Source organism: Otolemur garnettii, unplaced genomic scaffold (genome assembly GCF_000181295.1).
Source record: "Otolemur garnettii isolate 467f Iridium unplaced genomic scaffold, OtoGar3 scaffold00211, whole genome shotgun sequence".
In the NCBI taxonomy this organism is placed as follows: Eukaryota; Metazoa; Chordata; class Mammalia; order Primates; family Galagidae; genus Otolemur; species Otolemur garnettii.
In genome coordinates, this window is record NW_003852606.1 from 688,984 (window position 1) to 708,928 (window position 19,945).

Below are 19,945 nucleotides of genomic sequence, written 5' to 3' on the forward strand. Positions count from 1 at the left end.
CCTCCAGCTCTTGGGTTTAGGCAGTTCTCTTGCCTCAGCCTCCCGAGTAGCTGGGACCACAAGTGCCCGCCAAAACACTCAGCTATTTTTTATTGCAGTTTGGCCAGGGCCGGGTTTGAACCCGCCACTGTTGGTATATGGGACCGACACCCTACTCACTGAGCCACAGGTGCCACCTTGCATCTATTTTTTGATCTATCAGTTCCTCTTTGAGAGTAACTGTCCATATATTTGTGGACTTACGCAAAGGTATATGTCCAAGATACTCCTGAAAACGTTGATTATAATAGTAAAACGGGAAGCAACTTAAACATACAGTTCCAGTAGGATACTCATTAAAGAGTATTTTAATTACAGAGTAACTTTTAATTCTTTCAATTGCAAATGACAGAAACCAAACTCAGTGTGGCTTAAGCAAAAATACAAAAGGAAGTGTGTGCAATTTATAAGTTCACAGAATAGAGAAATCCAAGACTTTACTGTCTTCAGGCCCAGCTGGCTCAGATACTCAGCCCTGGTGTGGCTCCCGTAGCTCAGTGGGTAGGGTGCCAGCCACATACACTGAGGCTGGCACGTTCAAACCTGGCCTAGGCCAGCAAAAACAACAATGACAACTGCAACAACAGCAACAAATAGCTGGGCATTGTGGCAGGTGCCTGTAGTCCCAGCTACTTGGAAGGCTGAGGCAAGAGAATAGCTTTAAGCCCAAGAGTTTGAGGTTGCTGTGAGCTTTGACATCACAGCATTCTACTCAGGGCAACAGCTTGAAACTGTCAAAAAAAAAAAAAAAAAAAAAAGAAAGAAACTCAACCCTGTTACTGGGACACTGGCTCTTCCCTCTCTGGGCTCTTGCTTCTGCATTACTCATCATCAGGCAGACTCTTCCATCATGGTGACAAAATTGCCACCAAAAAATGAAGCTTAAATCACCAAAGCTCAGTGCCAACAGAAACATATCAGATGAACCCTGCTGAACTATATGGACTTTCAGCTAGAGAGAGACAATCTCGGAGGAAAATTCTAGAACTGTGTATTAGTTGGAGTTCTTCAGTGAAACAAAACCAACGGTGTGTGTGTGTGTGTGTGTGTGTGTGTGCGCGCGCGTGCACAGAGATTTATTATAGGGAATTGGCTAATAAATTACAGAGGCTGAGCATCGTAAAATCTTCAGTTTGCAAACTGGAGACCGAGATAGCGGATCTTGAGTTCCTGTCCAAAGGACAGCAGGTTTGAGACCCAAGAAAAGCTGATGTTTCAATTCAAGTCCAAAGGCAGAAAAAGACCAATGTCCCAGCTCAAGCAGTCAGCAGGATGAGTTCCCTCTTACTCAATTTTTCCTCCTACTCACATCTTCATTTGCCTGGGTGAGGCCCACCAGCATAAAGAAAAGCAGTTTGCCTTACTCAGTCTCCCAGTTCAGTGGTTACTCTCATCCAGAACCCCCTTAAAGATACACCAAAAAAGGAGGTGACTGAATGTCTGGGCACCTACATGGCCTATTCAAGTTGCCACATAAAATCAACCATTACGAACTATTACAAGAAAAGGAGATACAGGTCTTACGTAGACAAAACCAAGAGTTGTCCACGAGCCACATGGTAGGATAAGATGCAGCCATTATAAAGATGTGGTTGACTTTGTGTATTTGGCACACAAGCAACTTTACTTGTTTACCTCAGTGTTTCAGTCTGTTTTGTGTTGCTATAGTGAACACCTGAGGTAATTTATAAAGAAAAAAAATACTTGACTCCTGATTCTGATGACTAGAAAGTTCAAGACTGGCCATCTGATGAGAGCCTCAGCCTTTTTCCACTCACCGGAGGGTGAAGGGGAGCTGACATGTGCAGAAGTCACATAATGAGAGGAAGCAAGAGAGAGTAGGGTGGTGGGAGATTATTGTTAACAGCTCTCCTGGCAACTGTTGTCATAGAGTGAAAACTCATGCCAAAAGAGGGGATTCATCTATTCATGAGGGATTCCCCCCATTACAAAAGCACCTTCAGCCATGGGAATCAGATTTCAACATGAGGTTTAAAAGATTCAGCTGTCCAAACAAAAGCACTCAGTTAAGCTTCATGAGAACTCTTTGAGGTGAGAAATATTAGTCATTTTACAAACAGAGAAATCAAAGTACAGATAACTTTCATGGCTTGCCCCAGCTAGTATGGCCACCAACTTGCATGCTCTAGAGTTAATGCCCTGAATCCCTATTAAAAGTGCAAAAAGACAAATGCCCACAGGAGGTTCAGTGTGACGTCTCTGTCCTTCCCCATCATGTTTGATTATTTAAAGAAAACAATGTGGGATGATGTGTAAGAAACTGTTACTCGTGGTTACCTCTGGGTTGGGGATATTCAGAAGAAATATGGATGGTTTGTTTGGGTTCTTTTCATACCTTTCTATAGTGTTTGACATTTTTACTATGAGCATAAGTTAAAAATATCATCTATAATGGATGGGTTGTTTCAAATTGCACCCACAATTGAAATCTCTGACTCCACCTGTAACCTGCAATCTCTGTGGCTTTTTCCCCTGTCCACAGGTGACCCTGGCAGGCTATGGCTTCACCTTCCGCTATTGCCCAAGTGGCAGACACGTGGCCTACATGGAGGGCAGCAGGAGCCCACATGAGGGGGATCTTGAGTTCATTAGCATGGACCTGCACAAGGGATGCGGTATGAGACCATAGAGGGGATTCAGTGCCACACAGACAGACATGCTTCTCATGCAAGGGCAGCTCTAGGGGTTCACAGGCACAAACAGCAGGCAGCCAGGGAGGAGAGGTGCTAAAGGTGATAAGGAATCAGGAACACAAGCAGCATCCTGTCCACTGAGGGAGCAATGGGGCAACAGTTCGGCACCAAAGACAGCAGGGAAGCGGAGCACTGAGAGCCCTGGATTCCAGAGGCTGGGATTCAGGATCTGGTGTAAAGTTGAAAGATAAAGGTTGCCTAAGAGTAATCCAGGAGGGACTGATGAGGAGAGATTGTCTTGTCATCTGGAGCATGATGCCATGGACACTGGGTGTGTGGCAGTATCTCTGGATACTTCTGGAGCCCTGGGAAAAGATGAGATTATCTATGAAATGTATGCAAAGTGGGGAGAGGTCCCAGGACAGATCTCTTAAGCCCCTCTTCTCAAACCCCTTTATATTATGACCATCCATGTACCTGCCCATATCCGCCTACCAGGCGGAGTTCCCACAGGCCAGAATGGCACCTCTGCCTTCAAGTAGCAGAAGGTCAGCACAGTCAACACTCCAGGATTTGCTGAATGCTTTTGAAGAGTTGTCTAAATCCTGTGATTAGGAGATGTGAGGTAAATAAAGCCTCCCAGTCTCCTTCACCCTGCCCCACTGAGGCTGGGTTCAGTACCCATCTTTCTAGGCTCCCTGTATCCCATCTGTCTCCTTTGCAGCTCAGATAATCCTGCACTATAATCATCTTCCTCCCTACCCCAAGAGAGTCAAGGTCTGGGACCCAACCAAACTCTTGTCTGGGTTTTCAAAATCTGAGATAGAGTCTGGCACACAGGTGCTGAGAATTCATTGAATAAGTACATGAATGAAGGTTGAGTGGGTGCAGGAGTGAGCTGGTGAAAGAGCAGGTAAGGGCATGGTTGAGGAAGTGAGAGTAAGCAAGAGTGAGAGTAGGCGAATGAAAGGGGAATGAACAGATGAGGCAGCCCATGTGGCTGGATGGCTGAGTGCATGAGCGCATGGTTAAGTCAGTAAAAGAAAAAAAGGAAAGGGATGGGCCTGTCAGTGAGTGCAGCATCTAGACTGAGCTGCCGCCTCTTCCTGCCACACCCCCAGGGCCCTCCCGCCGCAGTGACCTCCAGACCCTGGGATACTGTATGCTGAAGTGGCTCTACGGGTTTCTGCCATGGACAAACTGCCTTCCCAACACTGAGGATATCATGAAGCAGAAGCAGAAGTGAGTCTGGGGGTCAGCAGAACCCAGCACTGCCCCAGGGCCCAATAGGGAACAAGAAGGAAGCAAGGGAAGCATCCAATAGAGTTGGGGGCCTGGAGATTCTCAGGCATATACTCCATGGTCTTTCCAGCAGGCAAGATCATGGGCTGTGGGCCCCTGCTGCTTGGGGCTGGATTCTGGTCCCACCACTGTGGGTGTGGGGTGAGGAGCTTAACCTCCACTAGTTCCTCCTCCATGAGATGGTATCCCATTAGCACCCACCTCCCAAGAGATCTGGGAGGCTTTGCGGGAGTCAAATACCCAGCACAGGGCCATAGAAAATACTCATCATGTGCCAGATGTCATGATGCATGTATTTACTAACATGGAGACCACCTGAGTAGGTTAGGCCTAAGCCCTGCCTCAGCACCTGGCACCACATGCCAACCCATGTCCAGGCCACAGGATCAGTCAGTGCTTTTACCTCTGCCTGCGAAACCACAGTACCTGACTGTTGTGTTTTAACCATTCAGCACCAAGGACAGCAGACAACTGAACAGGGAGTGCTAGGGTGTCGGATTCAGCACCAAGGACAGCAGGTAGCTGGATACAAAGGGAAGTAAATAGGGTATGGTCAGCACCAGGGACAGCAGGCAGCTGGACACAGGGAAGCCCTACAGGTCTAGAGGTTGGGATTCAGCATCTAATGTGGACTTGGAAGATCTGCCTAAGAGTCCTCCAGGAGGGGCTACCCGCGAGACAGTTGTCCATTTCTAAACTGGAGGATTGAAGTCCAAGTGGATGCTATACCTCAGGATATCTTAGGAGTTGCCAACTGAAGCCCCAGGAAAGGATGAGATTATCCAGAAAAATGTATGGAATGGGAAGAAGGTGAACTTCCCAGTGAACAATATTGAGTTATATTTCCCAGTATTTAGCATGTTGTGTCACTGTTAATGCCATGTCACTGTTCATATTGAACCACTCATTTTATTCTACCCACTTTATATCTCCCACCCCTTCTCTTAATCATGGACAGCCACTCAGACACACTTAATGTGCCTTCTGCTGATATGTTCACTTAGATATATTTGTATCCTTAAAATTGTATGGTGTTACTAGACGTGATTTGCATAAATGATGTTCTGCTCTGAATCATATCTGTTATGGCTCTTTTCAGCTTTAACCACATCTTCACACTGCACTGAGTTTGCTGTTTCTGACTCCGACTTCGACATCAGTCTTGTGTAAATGTGGATGTCTTTGAAAAATATCTGTGGTGCTGGGTGTTTAATTTGCATAAAGGGCACTATGGCCTAAATCCCATGCTGTCTCTTGCTTTCTTTCACTCAGTGCTGTGTTTTTAAATTTTAGCTGCATTGCTGTTCACTTGTTCTGAGTACTCCTAAATTGGTTTAGATGTGTCTGTGTCCTATGATGTTATCTATGTGATGATGTTGGGTATGTGTTTGATTGGCTCAAAGGGTCCCGTGCCTGGGATTTCATCCTCCTTTGGGTTGCAAGTTAACTGTCATTCCCTCAGGGAGCCCTTCCCTCACCCTCCCACAGCAGATCCCCTGCTTGTATGTGCTCAGAAGAAGGGATGTGTCCCCACCACGTTGGCCTGCTTATAGTGACCTTGCCTGCATTGCGCACTGCACCCAGTACTTCCCCCATGTCATGCTCAGAATGCCTGAGCTGAGTGCTCTTGTGATCTGAGGCACAGAGGGCTTAGGTCATCGACCCAGGTCACACATCTATTAAGTAGGTTGCTTAGGCTCAAACTCGGGCCACTCACCTCAAAAGACAGCCCATCTCACTCTGATACCATTTCCCAGCATGGGAGCCTTGTCATAAGGTGGATTGGTGGTACCTGGACATAGCCTGCCTTCACTCACTGGACACTTACTGAGCACCTACTATATGCTAAGCTCTGCTCTAGGCACTGGGGAAACAGTAGTAGAAAAGGCCAAAATTCCTGTCCTCGGGGAACTCACATCTTGGTAGGACAGTCATATCTCCCTTTTCACATATCTCCCACTTAAAAAGATTGGTTGAATGTGACATGCTCCACAAAGAGCACTGCCATTGTGGTACAGGATAAATTAAGTCATGGCGATAATTTTAATGCCATTGATATCAGTGTGGATAACAGTAATTGCAGAGCCCCAGCTCCTGACCACACTATAGGGCTGGGCGCATGGAAACGCTCCACAGACAGTTGGTAGTGGTGATACTGTGCCCAAGATGCCCTGCCCCACCCCCAGCCCAGCCTCTGTTGGCGACTGGAGGCAGTAACCAAAAGGCCTATGAGGGGGTGATATAGCTACATGCACTTTTCCTGGCAACATAATACATCCCCACTAGGGTGTTTTACTGGTGCACGTGGCCTTTTTCCATTCAGTCAACAGGTATTTATTCATTTTTTGTACATTCTTATTCATGAAGGAAGTAATGAATAAAAGAGAAAGGTGAAGTAGTTTGCTTCCCCAAGGCTTTCTGGCACACAAGGGCCCTTGCTGGGTACATCACAGATCTAGGAGATCTGGTCCCTGCTCTCCAGCAGCCTGATTGGTTAAGGAGATCCTACCAACAGCTACAGCCACAGAATTGGTCATGCAACTTCTTGTTGGTGTCCCAGTGAGTGGGTGTACTGTCACTTGCTCACTCATTTACTTGTCACACACAGCCTGCAGCTACTGGGAGGAGAAGTTCTGACCTGTTCATTCCTGTATACATGGGCTGAGTGTTGCCATAGGTATCATCAGACCTTTGTGCAGGTACACAGGCACCCAGGAGCAATGGATTTCCTCTTCCTGGAGGGGTTGGAGAAGACTCCTAGGAGACCAAGCCCTCAAGCTGTATCTTGAACAGAGCACAGCCACCTGCCAGGGGATAGTGGTCAGGGTATGGAAGGCCATCCCAGCCAGGGGGAGCAGGATATGCAGAGGCAGGAGGACACAAGTAGACATGTGGCTTGCTGGGACTAGGAATAGGGAGCACAGATGGGAGGAGGGAGTGGGAAAGACAAAGCCAGAGGGTGGCTGGGCACTATGTGTGCTAGCCTTTACCCTCAAGGCCCTGGGAACTGGGAGGAACAGGATCAGCTCTGGAGCCATGCAGGATATGCACAGGAGGGTGGGGTCCAGGGAGAAAATTGAGGCCTGGGCTGTACCATAGGATGGGGGAAGATGGGGCATAGAGACTTGGGAAGCAGGAGGATAGGGCTGGGAGACAGCAAAGGCAAGGACAGTGTCTAGTGACTGGGAGGGTAGTGGGAGCCAGCCTGGTGGGCCAGACCAGAGAAGAAATGGTATGACTGGGGCTTAGGAAGCAGCAAAGGCAGCGGGCAAAGTCCCATTTCTTCTGAGTGGTCCAAGAGGGACGGGACGTGTGTGTGTGTGTTATATGTGCTTATATATATGTGTGTCGGGTATACAGTTGATCCTCATTATTCACAGATTCCATATTTGTGAATTCTCCTCCCTAAAAGTATTTCCAATCCCAAAATCAAGTCTGGCTGTGCTTTTGTTATCATTTGCAGGCATATACAGTAAGAGACAAGTTCCCAGCTAAAGGTGGCACCAGACAGCGTTCTGCCTCCTTGTTTTAGCTGTTGTATAGTAAACAGTCTCATTTACTATCCATTTAATGCTATCCTTTTCTGATTTTTATGCTTTTTGTCAGTGTTATTGCTGTTTAAAATGGCTGCCCAGGGGCTGGGCATGGTGGCTTACCCAGTAATCCTCTGGGAGGCCCAGGCAGGTGGATTGCCTGAGCTCATGAGTTTGAGACCAGCCTGAGCCAGAGCATGACCTTGTAACTAAAAATAGCCAGGCATTGTGGCAGGCACCTATAGTCCCAGCTACTTGGGAGGCTGAGGCAAGACAACTGGTTAAGCCCAAGAGTTAGAGTGCTGTGAGCTGTGATGCAACGGCACTCTACCAAGGGCAACAAAGCGAGACTCTTGTCTCAAAAAAAATAAAATGACTAGTGCAAGCATAGTGTAAGGTGCTTTCTGAGGTTTCAGAGCACGGGAGACTGATAATATGCATGTTAAATCAGCTCTGTTCAGCCATGAGTTGTAGTGCTAGTGGCCATGAATTCTTAAAATTTTATACTGCTTCAATATCTGTTTGAATGTAAGTAGGACTTTCTCACATCAGAAGGGTTTAGTCATCATTGACACAGTTTCAAGTTCCACACCTCCTCCCAGTGCCTCAACATGAATGATCCAGATATATGCCTTATACTGTTGCCTCCTGATGACCACTTCTCTATGGGACACCTAGATTCAGCCACCTTGACAGCCCTACTGGCACCCATATCCCACGTGGACTGTGTAGAGAGGCCTGCCTCAATGACCATCTCTCGGCACAGTGTAACCTCTTAGAACTCAAGCCTGGAGGCCTAGCTTGCTTAAACCCACCAAGTAAAACTCCCAACAGTAAACCTACTTGGACAATACCTTGGACCCCAGTAAAGGTGTTGACCAAACACACTCTCTGACCTCTGTGTATGTATGTGTGTGGCTTCTGGCCATGCTGTGTACTCCCCAGACCTGTAAGTAATAACTTCTTTATTTCCAGCTTGCATCTCTCCTAATCATTGAGGGGGTGCTTTCCATCTTAAAGATCCTAAATTAAAACAGAGTTTAATGCTAATGAATTAACAATATCTATTAAATAAGATGTCTTTCACCAAAAACACACCTAAGACAAAGTCATTTATCAGTCAGCAGATGAAAGTGTCTGACCAGGGGCTCGCAGGAACCTAATACTCCATTTTCCCTAGGTGTGTTGGTTCTGAATTGGCTAGTCCAGCATTCACAGAGACTCTGTAGAGCATGATGACTGAATAATAAGAATTGATGTTTTATTTGGTTTGTTGTTTTTTTTTTTCAGAGACAGTCTCACTTTATTGCCCTGGGTAGAGTGCTGTGGCGTCACAGTTCACAGCAACCTCCAACTCCTGGGCTTAGGCAATTCTCTTGCCTCAGCCTCCTGAGTAGCTAGGACTACAGGCACCCACCACAACGCCTGGCTATTTTTCGTTGCAGTTTGGCCGGGGCTGGGTTCAAACCTGCCACCCTTAGTATATGGGGCTGGCACCATACCCACTGAGCCACAGGCACTACCCCGATGTGTTGATATTAGATGTTCCCTTTTATTCTCCTTTCCCTAAAAGACCTTTTACATTTGCTTCATCCCTTCAGGTTACTTGACAACCCAGAGACCCTGGCAGGACCATGTGGTCATTGGATTAGACCTTCAGGTAGGTCCTGAAGGAAGTGGGAACCAGCAGTAGTTTGGGCAGGTTAAGGTAGCTTGGGACCATCTTGGGGTTGCCTCTGTTTACACCTCTTTATTTTCTTTCTTCCAGTTTTCCTAGTTGCATTTGTAATAAGTACCTATTGTATAAAAACAAAAGTCTTTAAAACAAAAAAACCCTTACGCATCTCTAAACCAGTGGTTCTCAACCTTCCTACTGCCACGGCCCTTTAATACAGTTACTGTGGGTCACAACCCACAGGTTGAGAACTGCTGCTCTAAACAATAATAATAATAATAATAGCAAACAAAACCCACATACACATAGTATTTTAATGGAATTATATTATGCATCTTGGAATCCAACTTTTTTCATTTAAGAAGTAATCTTGGGGTGGTGCCTGTGGCTCAAGGAGTAGGGCACCAGCCCCATATACTGGAGGTGGTGAGTTTAAACCCAGCCCCAGTCAAAAGTTGCAAAAAAAGAAAAAAGAAGTAATCTTGGTTTGTACCTAAAAAAACAATAAAAATAGTAATCATGGAGATTTTCTATGTCTGTATGTTTAGAATGTTGTCACTTTCTAAAAATTGTCATGATAAATAAATTGTGGTATATGTATACCATGGAGTACTATGCAGCCTTAAAAAAGATGGAGACTTTACCTCTTTTATGTTTACATGGAGGGACCTGGAACATATTTGCCTGAGTAAACTATCTCAAGAATGGAGGGAAAAGTATCCAGTATACTCAGTACTTCTATGAAACCAACTTATATTTACTCACGCTTTCTTATGGAAGATAGAACACAACTGTAGCTCAGGATGAAGGAGAGAAATGGAGTGGGAAGGGAGGGGTAGGGGGAGGTTTGATGGAAGGTAAACTGTGGGACTATACCTATGGAGCATATTGCAAGCGTACAAGTCAAATCTGTCAAGTGTAGAACATAAATGTCTTAACACAATAATCAAGTAAATGAGACGAAAGCTATATTAGTTTGGTGTAAGCATGACAAATTGTATAAAAAAGTCAACACATTGGACCCCACATATGCATAAATGTATTCATGATCTATGTGTATATGACTTAAGAAAAAATAAAAAATAAATAAAAATTGTCATGAAATACATGTAATGTCAGTATTTTTTTTTTTTTTTTGAGACAAGAGTCTCACTGTGTTGCCCTTGGTAGAGTGCTATGGCATCACAGCTCACAGCAACCTCCAACTCTTGGGCCTAAGCAATTCTCTTGCCTTACCCTCCCAAATAGCTGGGACTACAGGCACCCGCCACAACACCTAGCTATTTTTTATTATAGTTATTGTTTTAGCTGGCCTGGGCTGGGTTCAAACCCACCACCCTCAGGGTTTGTGGCTAGAGCCATAACCACTGTGCTACAAGCACCGAGCCTAATGTCAGTATTTTTTAAATGGTGATTATGGCTCATTAGTCATTCATGAAATCAATCCTCCTGCCTCAGCTTCCTTAAGTGCTGGGCTTACGGACATGAGCCTCTCTACCTGCTTACCTATTAAAGTACGTGTCAGGAAACTGTCCCACAGGCCAACCCACCTGTTTTAGTAGTAGTGCTAGAGAACTAAAAATTGCTTGACATTTTTAAACTGCTAAAAATTTTTCAAAAAAATACCATTTCATAGCCTGGGACTTACTTGAAATTCCAGCTGCAGCGTGCATGAATAAAGCTTGTGGGCACTCGGCCATGTCCATTCACTTCATTGTTGTCTGTGGCTGCTTTTGTGGGACATCAGCTGAGTTGACCACCTGGCCCACCAGGCCGAAAACATTCACTATCTGCCACTTTACTACTTAAGTTTTCTGGGCCCAATTTTGGAAACACACACTAAATATTTACACACAGACAAATGACATTGCTGGCTGGGATTTGCTTTAAAACCATGCATGATGGAAGAAGCAGCAGAGGTTTCAATGAGACAAGATTGGCTATGAGGTGATGGGTCCTTGGGTATTCATACCATTATGCCAGTGCCTATGTTTGATATTTTCTTTTCTTTTTTTGAGACAGAGCCTCAAGTTGTCCACCTGGGTAGAGTGCTGTGGCATCACAGCTCACAGCAACCTCTAACTCCTGGGCTCAAGCGATTCTCTTGCCTCCACCTCCCAAGTAGCTGGGACTACAGGCGCCCGCCACAACGCCTGGCTATTTTTTGATTGCAGCCATCATTGTTGTTTGGCGAGCCCAAGCTGGATTCGAACCCGCCAGCTCAGGTGTATGTGGCTGGCGCCTTAGCGTTTGAGCCACAGGCGCCAAGTCTGATATTTTCAAATACTAGAAAAAAAGTTGAAGTCTTCTGGCAATACAGGGCAGAGAGGAAGCCCTGAGCAATTGGCACAGTTGATGAGACCTCCCTGCCCCCTAGTGCCCTTGCCTGGCCCCCTCTGGGCACAGCCCCCCAGGCTCGGGTGTGGGGGCACCTCTCAGGCCTCTTCTTGCTCCACAGGGACCCTCCAGGAGTACCTCAAGGTGGTGATGGCCCTCAAGTATGACGAGAAGCCGCCCTATGTCACGCTGAGGAGCAATCTAACATCCCTACTGCAGGATCTGCGAGTATCACCCTATGACCCCCTTGACCTCAGGATGGTGCCATAGGTAGAATCCAGGTGGGAAGAGTTTATGAGTCTTAACCCCCAACCCACATGTTGTCCTTATCCCTCCCCTGCCCAAGGTGTCAGCAGATATATCCCAGGGCCCCTTCCATGTTCACCCGGAGCCCGGCTTCCCAGGTAGACACTGGATTTCTCCACAGGGTTCTTGAACTTTCCAACCCCCAATAATAGTGAATAACAGAAACCAAACTGAGCTTGACTTTAAGAAAGCTTGGCTGTTGTAGCCAGAAAATTCTAAGGGGGAAGCTTCAATCACAACTGAATTTAGGAACTCAAGATAAGTGAGCATCAGCATGTTTTCCCTCTCACTTTCTTCCCTTTTCATCCATCCACCTATAGTCACTGTCTCCTTTGGAAGACCCATGCACAGCGTTAACTAATGTGTGCCTTGTGCTGTACCTCGCTGCTTTCATGTCACAGAATTTCTCACAGCTCTCCTCTGTTGGCACAGAACCTCTGTGGTCTCACTGGTAACAGTGCAGTACCGAGTTCTCCATCGTGGGGATGGAGGATGCTCCTTACAGCCCACACCTGGGCACTCCCGTGGGTTCCCAGGTTTCTGTTTCACTGACAGTGCTGCCTGGAGCATGTGTGTGCACAGCCTGGCTCATGTGTGCATGTCTCTGGGTAGGGTTATCACCCCAGTAGCAATGAGCTGGCTGCTGTCGGGGCTGTGACCATCTGTACTCCCAGGAGTACTGTGGAAGAGTGTGCAGGAATTTTTGGAAGGATGGCAATAAAGTAACTTCATGGTTAATTTTGGCAATGGTACAGGGATATGTCCTAAAGGAGTAGCTTCCCTAAGCCCCTCCTTTCTCCATGGAGTTGTGGAGTTGTTACTTCTCTCCTGGTGGTTAGCTAGAATCAAAGCCCAGTCTTTTTTTTTTTTTTTTTTTTTTTTGAGAGAGAGAATCTCATTATGTCACCCTTGGTAGAGTGCTGTGGCGTGACAGCTCGCAGCAACCTCAAACTCTTGGACTTAAGCGATTGTCTTAAGCGATTCTCAGCCTCCCAAGTAGCTGGGACTACAGGCACCCAACACAACACCTGACTATTTTTTTTGTCGTAGTTGTCATTGTTGTTTAGCTGGCCCAAGCTGGGTTTGAACCCACCAGCCTCTGCCGGCGCCCTACCCACTGAGCTACAGGTGCCGCCAAAAGCCCAGTGCTTTGTCTGACTCATTCCCCACCCATAGGGAACATTGACAGTATCTAGAGATACTTTGGGTTATCACTACTGGGGAGAACATCTTACTGGCATCTAATGGGCACTGCTCAACATCCAATGACACCTAGCACTTCCCCCACCTCTGACCCCCAGCAAAGACCCACCCCCAGGATAGCAGTGCCACTGTTGGGAAGCCCTGGTCCAAGTATGTCTTGAGCAGCATCTCCTTGGTGGGGCCTGTCTTCTTCTGTAGGCACTTGGATTACAAGTGCCTCTTCATTGTCACAGCTTTTCCTAACATCCAGCTCTGAAAATCTGAGGTCTCTCACACACACACACAGCTCTTTGCACAGCGCCTGCACATCGAGCACTCCAGAAATGCCGGGTTTGGGCATTTTTCTGAAGCAGGGGAGTAGGCATCTGCCTGAATCCCACCATGACCTTCTCTACCCACCTTGCTTCTCCCCACTGCTCCAGCTCAGTAGATGGCTCCTCCTCTGGCTACCCAGTTGTCCCAGCCAGATACCTTGGTGTTCCCGCAGTGGCCTCCTCCAGGGCTCCAATTCCAAATGAGGCACTACAACCACTTGTCATTGTCACCATTGGGCAGTGAGCTCCATGAGGGTATCTGTCTGTCATTTCTGTTTTCCTGGTGCCCCAGCTTCTGGTTAGTGCCACCGTTCTTAAGTGCCTTCCAGTCTACCTAGTGCAGTGGACTTTGAAACCTCCAAACCTAGCAGTCCTTCCCAGGGTCACCACCATTTCAGGTCTGCTTGCTCCCTGGAGACCACTCCCTCAGCAGCAGATCTATCCCTTGGTTAGGAGCTTAGGAGATGCCATTTAAGAAGCCCAGTGATCTTTGAGTGACTTAAAAATTGTCTTGCCTCTGCTTTGGGGCAGTTCCTTGACTTGCTCTGCACAGCTGACCTCCTTGCCTCCAGTCCCCACTGTGCCAGCCACACCATCTTTGCTCAGCTCTAGACCCAGCCAAACTGCATCCCACCCTGAGACCATTGCACCTGTCAGACACTTCCTGTCCTTCTTGCTCATGGTGATGTCCTGGTGCCTGGCATGTAGTAATGATGTACAGGGATTTCTTGAATGAATGAGACACTAACAGCCATTTTATTGTTTTCTAGATGTTTGGATGTGCAGTTTGAAATAGAAGAAAAAAAATGAAGCAATGTGACTCAAGGCCTGCTGTTTAATCACAGATAACCTCCTAGAATAATCCCTGGAATGTGCATTCTTCCTGCCACTTGTTCAGGCAATATTCATCAGTCCTGATTAGTGTCAGGGAAAACAGGTAGTTACCTGCAGCTAATGTGAAGTTCCTCCTTCGGACCGGCCAGGCCTCTCAGCCATTGTCCCCAGCCCAGCCAGCTGCTGGGGTGTGGGCAGAGAGGACTCCCAACTCCCATGTGGGGTTGCACTGGCCCACCAGGGGTCCCCTCCTATGATTATCACCCCTGTGCTTTGGTAATAAATTGTTTCTGTGGAGTTTGAGGAGTCCAATGTCTTCAAAAGTTATTTTTGGAAAAGTTTAGCTCCTTTCTCCCCCATTCATCTGTCTCTTCAGCCTTTCATCTGAGCATCCATCCTTGCATTCCACTATTAAAACTCATAGACACACTTATTCACCACTATTCCATGTATCCACCCACCCACCCTTCCCTTCAACCTCCCATCCATCCAACCCCTCATTGTTCTATCCACATACTTATACACACACCCCCATTCATCCAGTCTTCCACTGTCTCTCCCCCCACCTCTTTTCCTACCCACCCTGTCATCCATGCATCCCTCCTGTCATCCCTCCTTTCATTCATCCACTTACTGCTCATTCTTCCTTCCCCTCCACCTCGCCATACACTCATCTTTCCTCTCTCTCAACAAGCTCCTGGCAAATATGTCTTGTGCACAGGTACTCCATGATAGCCACTATATTGTAAAGAGCATCCCAGGTGGACAAGATAACCCCAGGTACTTGTCCTGTGGTGTGTACAGCCCAGTAAAAGGACATGGTCTTTTTTTTTTTTTTTTTTTTTTGAGATAGAATCTCAGTATGTCGCCCTCAGTAGAATGCTATCAGCTGTGACAGCAACCTCAAACTCTTGGGCTTAGGCCAGTCTCTCACCTCAGCCTCCCAAGTAGCTGGGATTACAGGGCACCCCCCTCAGCACCCGGCTATTTTGTTGTTGTTGTTGCAGTTGTCATTGTTTAGCAGGCCTGGGCCAGGTTCAAACCTGCCTGCCTTGGTGTATGTGGCCGGTGCCCTAACCACTGAGCATGGGCACTGAGCCAGGAAATGGTATTTAAATGAGACAACTTTCTAAAGAAAAGACCTGGTTCTGTGATGGGAGTGAGGGCCACAGGGATGGAAGGGCTCCTTAGGACACGGAGGTGGAAGAGGCTGAGGTGACAACTGGAATTGCTAATCTAGGGTTATTTGAATTTGTTGCATAACAGATCCTGAAATGTGATGGTTTAAAGCAACAATTTATTCTTTTTCATGATTCTGTGGGTGATCTAGGCTCAGCTGGGTAGTTCTGCTTTATAAGGTAGTGGGGCTCATGTGGCTACATTCAGTTAGGAGATAGATTAGGGTGGAATGTCCACAGGTGCCTTGCTGGGGAAGAGGTTGGTTGGACTTTTCTTTCCAGTAGGGTAGTTAGACTTAAGTGGTGGGTCTGAGCTCAAAGAAGACAAAAACAGAAGCTACCAGGTGTCCCCTCTGTACAGAACATGTCCTATAGGTAATGATCTTGCCCTGCATCCTATATTGCTTTGGTTAAGACACTCACAAATGTAGTGTACTCATTTTCTTACTACAAAACTTTTCCAATTAAGCTATTGTTCCACCACAATAAGTGCTGCTTAAATGGCAACAATAAGTGAGTTTCAATAGAGGAAATACAAGGATGGATGCTCAGCTATTCTTCCACCACAATAAGTGATACTTAAAATGTATGTGAAGATTACACTCCCACATATAAAGATCTGGATCATTCCCTATGATCCCTCCTGCAGGTCCCACAAGGGGAGTTTTGAGAGTTTGAAGGTGCCTATTTCTCATATTCAAAAAAGGAAAGGACTCTTCTTTGAGTCCCAAATTGTAAAGAGGTCACTGTTAATGAGAGATAACGTGTCAGTACTCATGCTCTCCTACACCAGCCCACAGTGAGTGACAGCCTCACTCCAGTAACACTTCTGAAGGTCACCCAGTCAGTGAAGCCCTATACTTATAGACAACAGCCAGTCAACAAGTGCTTTTTGAAGTTAGCAGACCAACAGCAGTCTCACCCAGTTATCAACCACAGCTGAAAGCCAGTGGCCTCAAGACTGACTGACAGCTGGCCCTGAACGGTGGCTTCCCCAAACCTCCCATATAATCAACTCAGGCTTTGATCTGGAACTCTGTGCCTTATTAGGACCACCTTGCAGGCAAAGGGGAAGTTATCCTTTGTTTTTTTTCCAGCAGATATCAAGTTGAATATATTGTTGCTTTTTAAGTGTACAGTCCTTTCATTGGGCCTCAGTTTATGCTTAGTTACGAGTTTGGAATTGTGGGTGACAGACATACAAGGTTGTGAGGTTGTCAAATCCAGTCTTTTCCATTCATGTGGTGGTTTGCTATTAACTGTTTTGGTTTAATTTGTGTATATTTAAACCCCCAAATGCCAAAATGTAACTATAAACTTCATAATGCATTTTCTGAAGTGTGGACACTTACTAAATGAAGAAAAAGTCCTTTAGAAGTTCTTTGTGCACCATGCTCAATTTCAGATACTGTAGAAAGTTATATATAAAACAGCGAACGCTCACCATTTAGCATAAGACATGTATGATCTCAACTAGTACCAAAGCAAATAAAAATAATTTTTTTTTCTGGGAATGGTGGCTCACACCTATAATCCTAGCACTCTGGGAGTCCGAGGCATGTGGATCTCGAGCTCAGGAGTCCGAGACCAGCCTGAGCAAGAGCAAAACTCTACTAAAAATATAAAAACTAGCTGGTCGTTGTGGTGGGCGCCTGTAGTCCCAAGCTACTCTGGAGCCTGCCTGAGGCAAGAGGATCACTTGAACCCAAGAGTTTGAGGTTGTTATGAGCTATGATGCCATGGTACTCTACCTCTGGTGACAGAGCAAAGACTCTGTCCCAGAAAGCAATAAGAAAATAATTTTTTTTGAGATAAGATCTCACTGTGTGGCCCAGGCTGGAGTGCAGTGGCTATTCACAGGCACAACCATGGCACACTGCAGTCTCCAACTCCTGGGCTCAAGTGAACCTCCCGCCTCAGCCACCTGAATAGCTGGGACTATAGGCTCACACTGCCACAGCCAGCTGATAAAATAATTTTTTGATTAAGGGAAATTCAGATAAAGAAGATAAAATAATGACAGCAGAACTTGTAATGGCCATCTACACTGTGTATCAGCAGGATTCCTTCCAGCTCAAATGACTGTCCAAATGTACTACTCCCAGAAGGGTTTTCTGACTCCAGAATTGTAAGCAAACATTCAAGGCTAAGGACAAAATCTATTAAAGTAATAAAAATATAATATCTCTGTTTCCTATTACAGAGGTCATCAAAGGCCTAAATGCCTCTAACCTTTTTTATGTTATTATTATGCAAAAGATAATTTCTCTTTGCTTATGAAATATTTTTCTGGTGAAAAGGCTTGCTTCTAATATTTCTGCAAGTAAAATCCCTTCCAGATGAGACTTCAGAAACAATAACAAATGTTTGCAGGGACTCTGTCACTGAAATTGGAGGTAAATAAGAAAAACGTTATTGCTGTTGGTGAAGATACAGTCATGTGCCTTGTAACAACATTTTGGTCAATGACTATACACATATGTGATGGTGGTCCTGTAAGATTATAACAGAACTGAAAGATTCCTATCACCTCGTGGCATTGTAGCCATGTTAATGCATTATTTACAGGTTTGTGGTGATGCTGGTGAAAATGAACCTACTATATAACATGTAGGATTATGTGCCCTGCATGATACATGGTAATGATAACTTGTAACTGCCTTATGTATTCACTGTGCTATACTTTTTGTTCATTTAGAGCAGCAGTTCTCAACCTGTAGGTCGTGACTCACTGGATAAGTCATGGCATTAGGAAGGTTGAGAACCACTGATTTAGAGCATATTTTTTCTACTTATAAAAAGTAATTAACTGTAAAATAGTGTCAGGCAGTTCCTTGAGGAGGTATCCAGAAGATGGCATTGTTATAGGAGGTGACAGCATGCATGTTATGGCCTCTGAAGACCTTCCAGCGGGACCAGATGTGGAGTTGGAAGACAGTGATATTGATGATCCTGACCCTGTGGAGGCCTAGGCTAATATGAGTTGTCTGTGTTCTTCCTCTCTCTCCCTCTCTCTCTCTCTTTTTCTTTTTTCTTTTTTTGGCAACAACATCAGCCTGAGAATTTTTTTTATCAGTTTGTTCGTTTGTTTGTTTTTATCCCTGGGTAGAGTGCCATGGCATCATCCTAGCTCACAGCAACCTCAAACTCTTGGGCTCAAGTAATTGTCTTGCCTTAGTTTCCTGAGTAGCTGGCACTACAGGCTCCTGCCAAGATGCCCAGCTAATTTTTCTATTTTTAGTAGAGACAGGGTCTTACTCTTTTTAGAGTAAGTGGAACTCCTGAGCTCAAGGAATCCACCCACATTGGTCTCCCAGAGTGATGGGATTACAGTTGTGAGCCACCAAACCTGGCCTGTCTCTTAGTTCTTCTTCTTTTTTTTTTTTTTTCACATAAAAGAGTAGAATTTATTTTTATTATACAACATTTTTTAAAATTTCTTTTCATAGAATACATTTTCACATTGGGGTTCCACAGTGGGAAAATAACAATCTGTTACTTATAGTATTATGTTTGTGGAAAAATTATTTTAGAACAAGTGAAACACATTTGAGGATTAAGTCTCAGTTTAGAATTTATAATATTTTGATATACCTACAAGGGGCATCTACTCCTTATGTGCAACTTCTCTACACTCAGAAGCTCTCTAAGCTTTTCTTCCTGAGATTTAGAAATTCAGAATGTGAGAGAGATACCAGAATTTCCTACTTTTAGAGTTTCCTTAGGATATGTAACCATCAGTAGCTGGTATCAACTGAGCAGGGAAGGATGTTTTCAAAAATTAAACACCATCTGGGTGGCGCCTGTGGCTCAGTGGGTAGGGCGCCAGCCCCATATACCAAGGGTGGTGGGTTCAAACCTGTCCCAGGCCAAACTGCAACAAAAAAATAGCGGGGCGTTGTGGTGGGTGCCTGTAGTCCCAACTACTTGGGAGGCTGAGGCAAGAGAATTGCCTAAGCCTAGGAGATGGGAGGTTGCTATGAGCTGTGTGAAGCCATGGCACTCTACCAAGGATGATAAAGTAAGACTCTGTCTCTACAGAAAAAAAAAAAAGAAAGAAAGAAAAGAAAAGTCTGTATAAAAAAAAAAAAGTAAAAAATAAATAATTAAACACCATCTAATTTTCTGCAGAGTCATTATTCATGAATTAACAGTCTTTCTCAGCTCAGCACCTGTGGCTCAGGTGGCTAAGGTACCAGCCACATACACCTAAGGTGGCTGGTTCAAATCCAGCCTGAGCCTGCCAAACAACAATGATGGCTGCAACCAAAAATAGCCGGGCATTGTGGCGTGCACCTGTAGTCCCAGCTACTTGGGAGGCTGAGGCAGAAGACTCGCTTGAGCCCAGGAGTTGGAGGTTGCTGTGAGCTGTGATGCCACAGCACTCTACCCAGGGAGACAGCTTGAGGCTCTGTCTCAAAAAAAAAAAAAAAAAAAACAGTCTTTCCCTTTGTCCCTTATTCCCAGAACAAATACAGACATCTGATCACATGTTGATACTAATAAAGCTGAATTGTCTTAAAGAGATTGATAAACTGAAAGTTCATATAGGTGCATAAAGTTTTGTTAA

At 45.5% G+C, this 19,945-nt stretch overlaps 1 protein-coding gene across 4 annotated transcripts in view; it reads left to right on the forward strand.

Moving 5' to 3' along the window:
* Window positions 1-14,500, forward strand: part of VRK3 (vaccinia related kinase 3) — a 39,286-nt gene extending 24,786 nt beyond the window's left edge. For all 4 annotated transcript variants that reach the window (XM_003801462.3, XM_012812583.2, XM_023507929.1 and 1 more), the window contains 5 exons: window positions 2,543-2,675; window positions 3,815-3,935; window positions 9,130-9,188; window positions 11,662-11,821; window positions 14,134-14,500. In XM_003801462.3, the coding sequence (XP_003801510.1) occupies window positions 2,543-2,675; window positions 3,815-3,935; window positions 9,130-9,188; window positions 11,662-11,810 (462 nt within the window). In that variant the 3' untranslated portion in view covers window positions 11,811-11,821; window positions 14,134-14,500. The remainder of the gene's footprint in view (window positions 1-2,542; window positions 2,676-3,814; window positions 3,936-9,129; window positions 9,189-11,661; window positions 11,822-14,133) is intronic.
* Window positions 14,501-19,945: the final 5,445 nt, after the last annotated feature.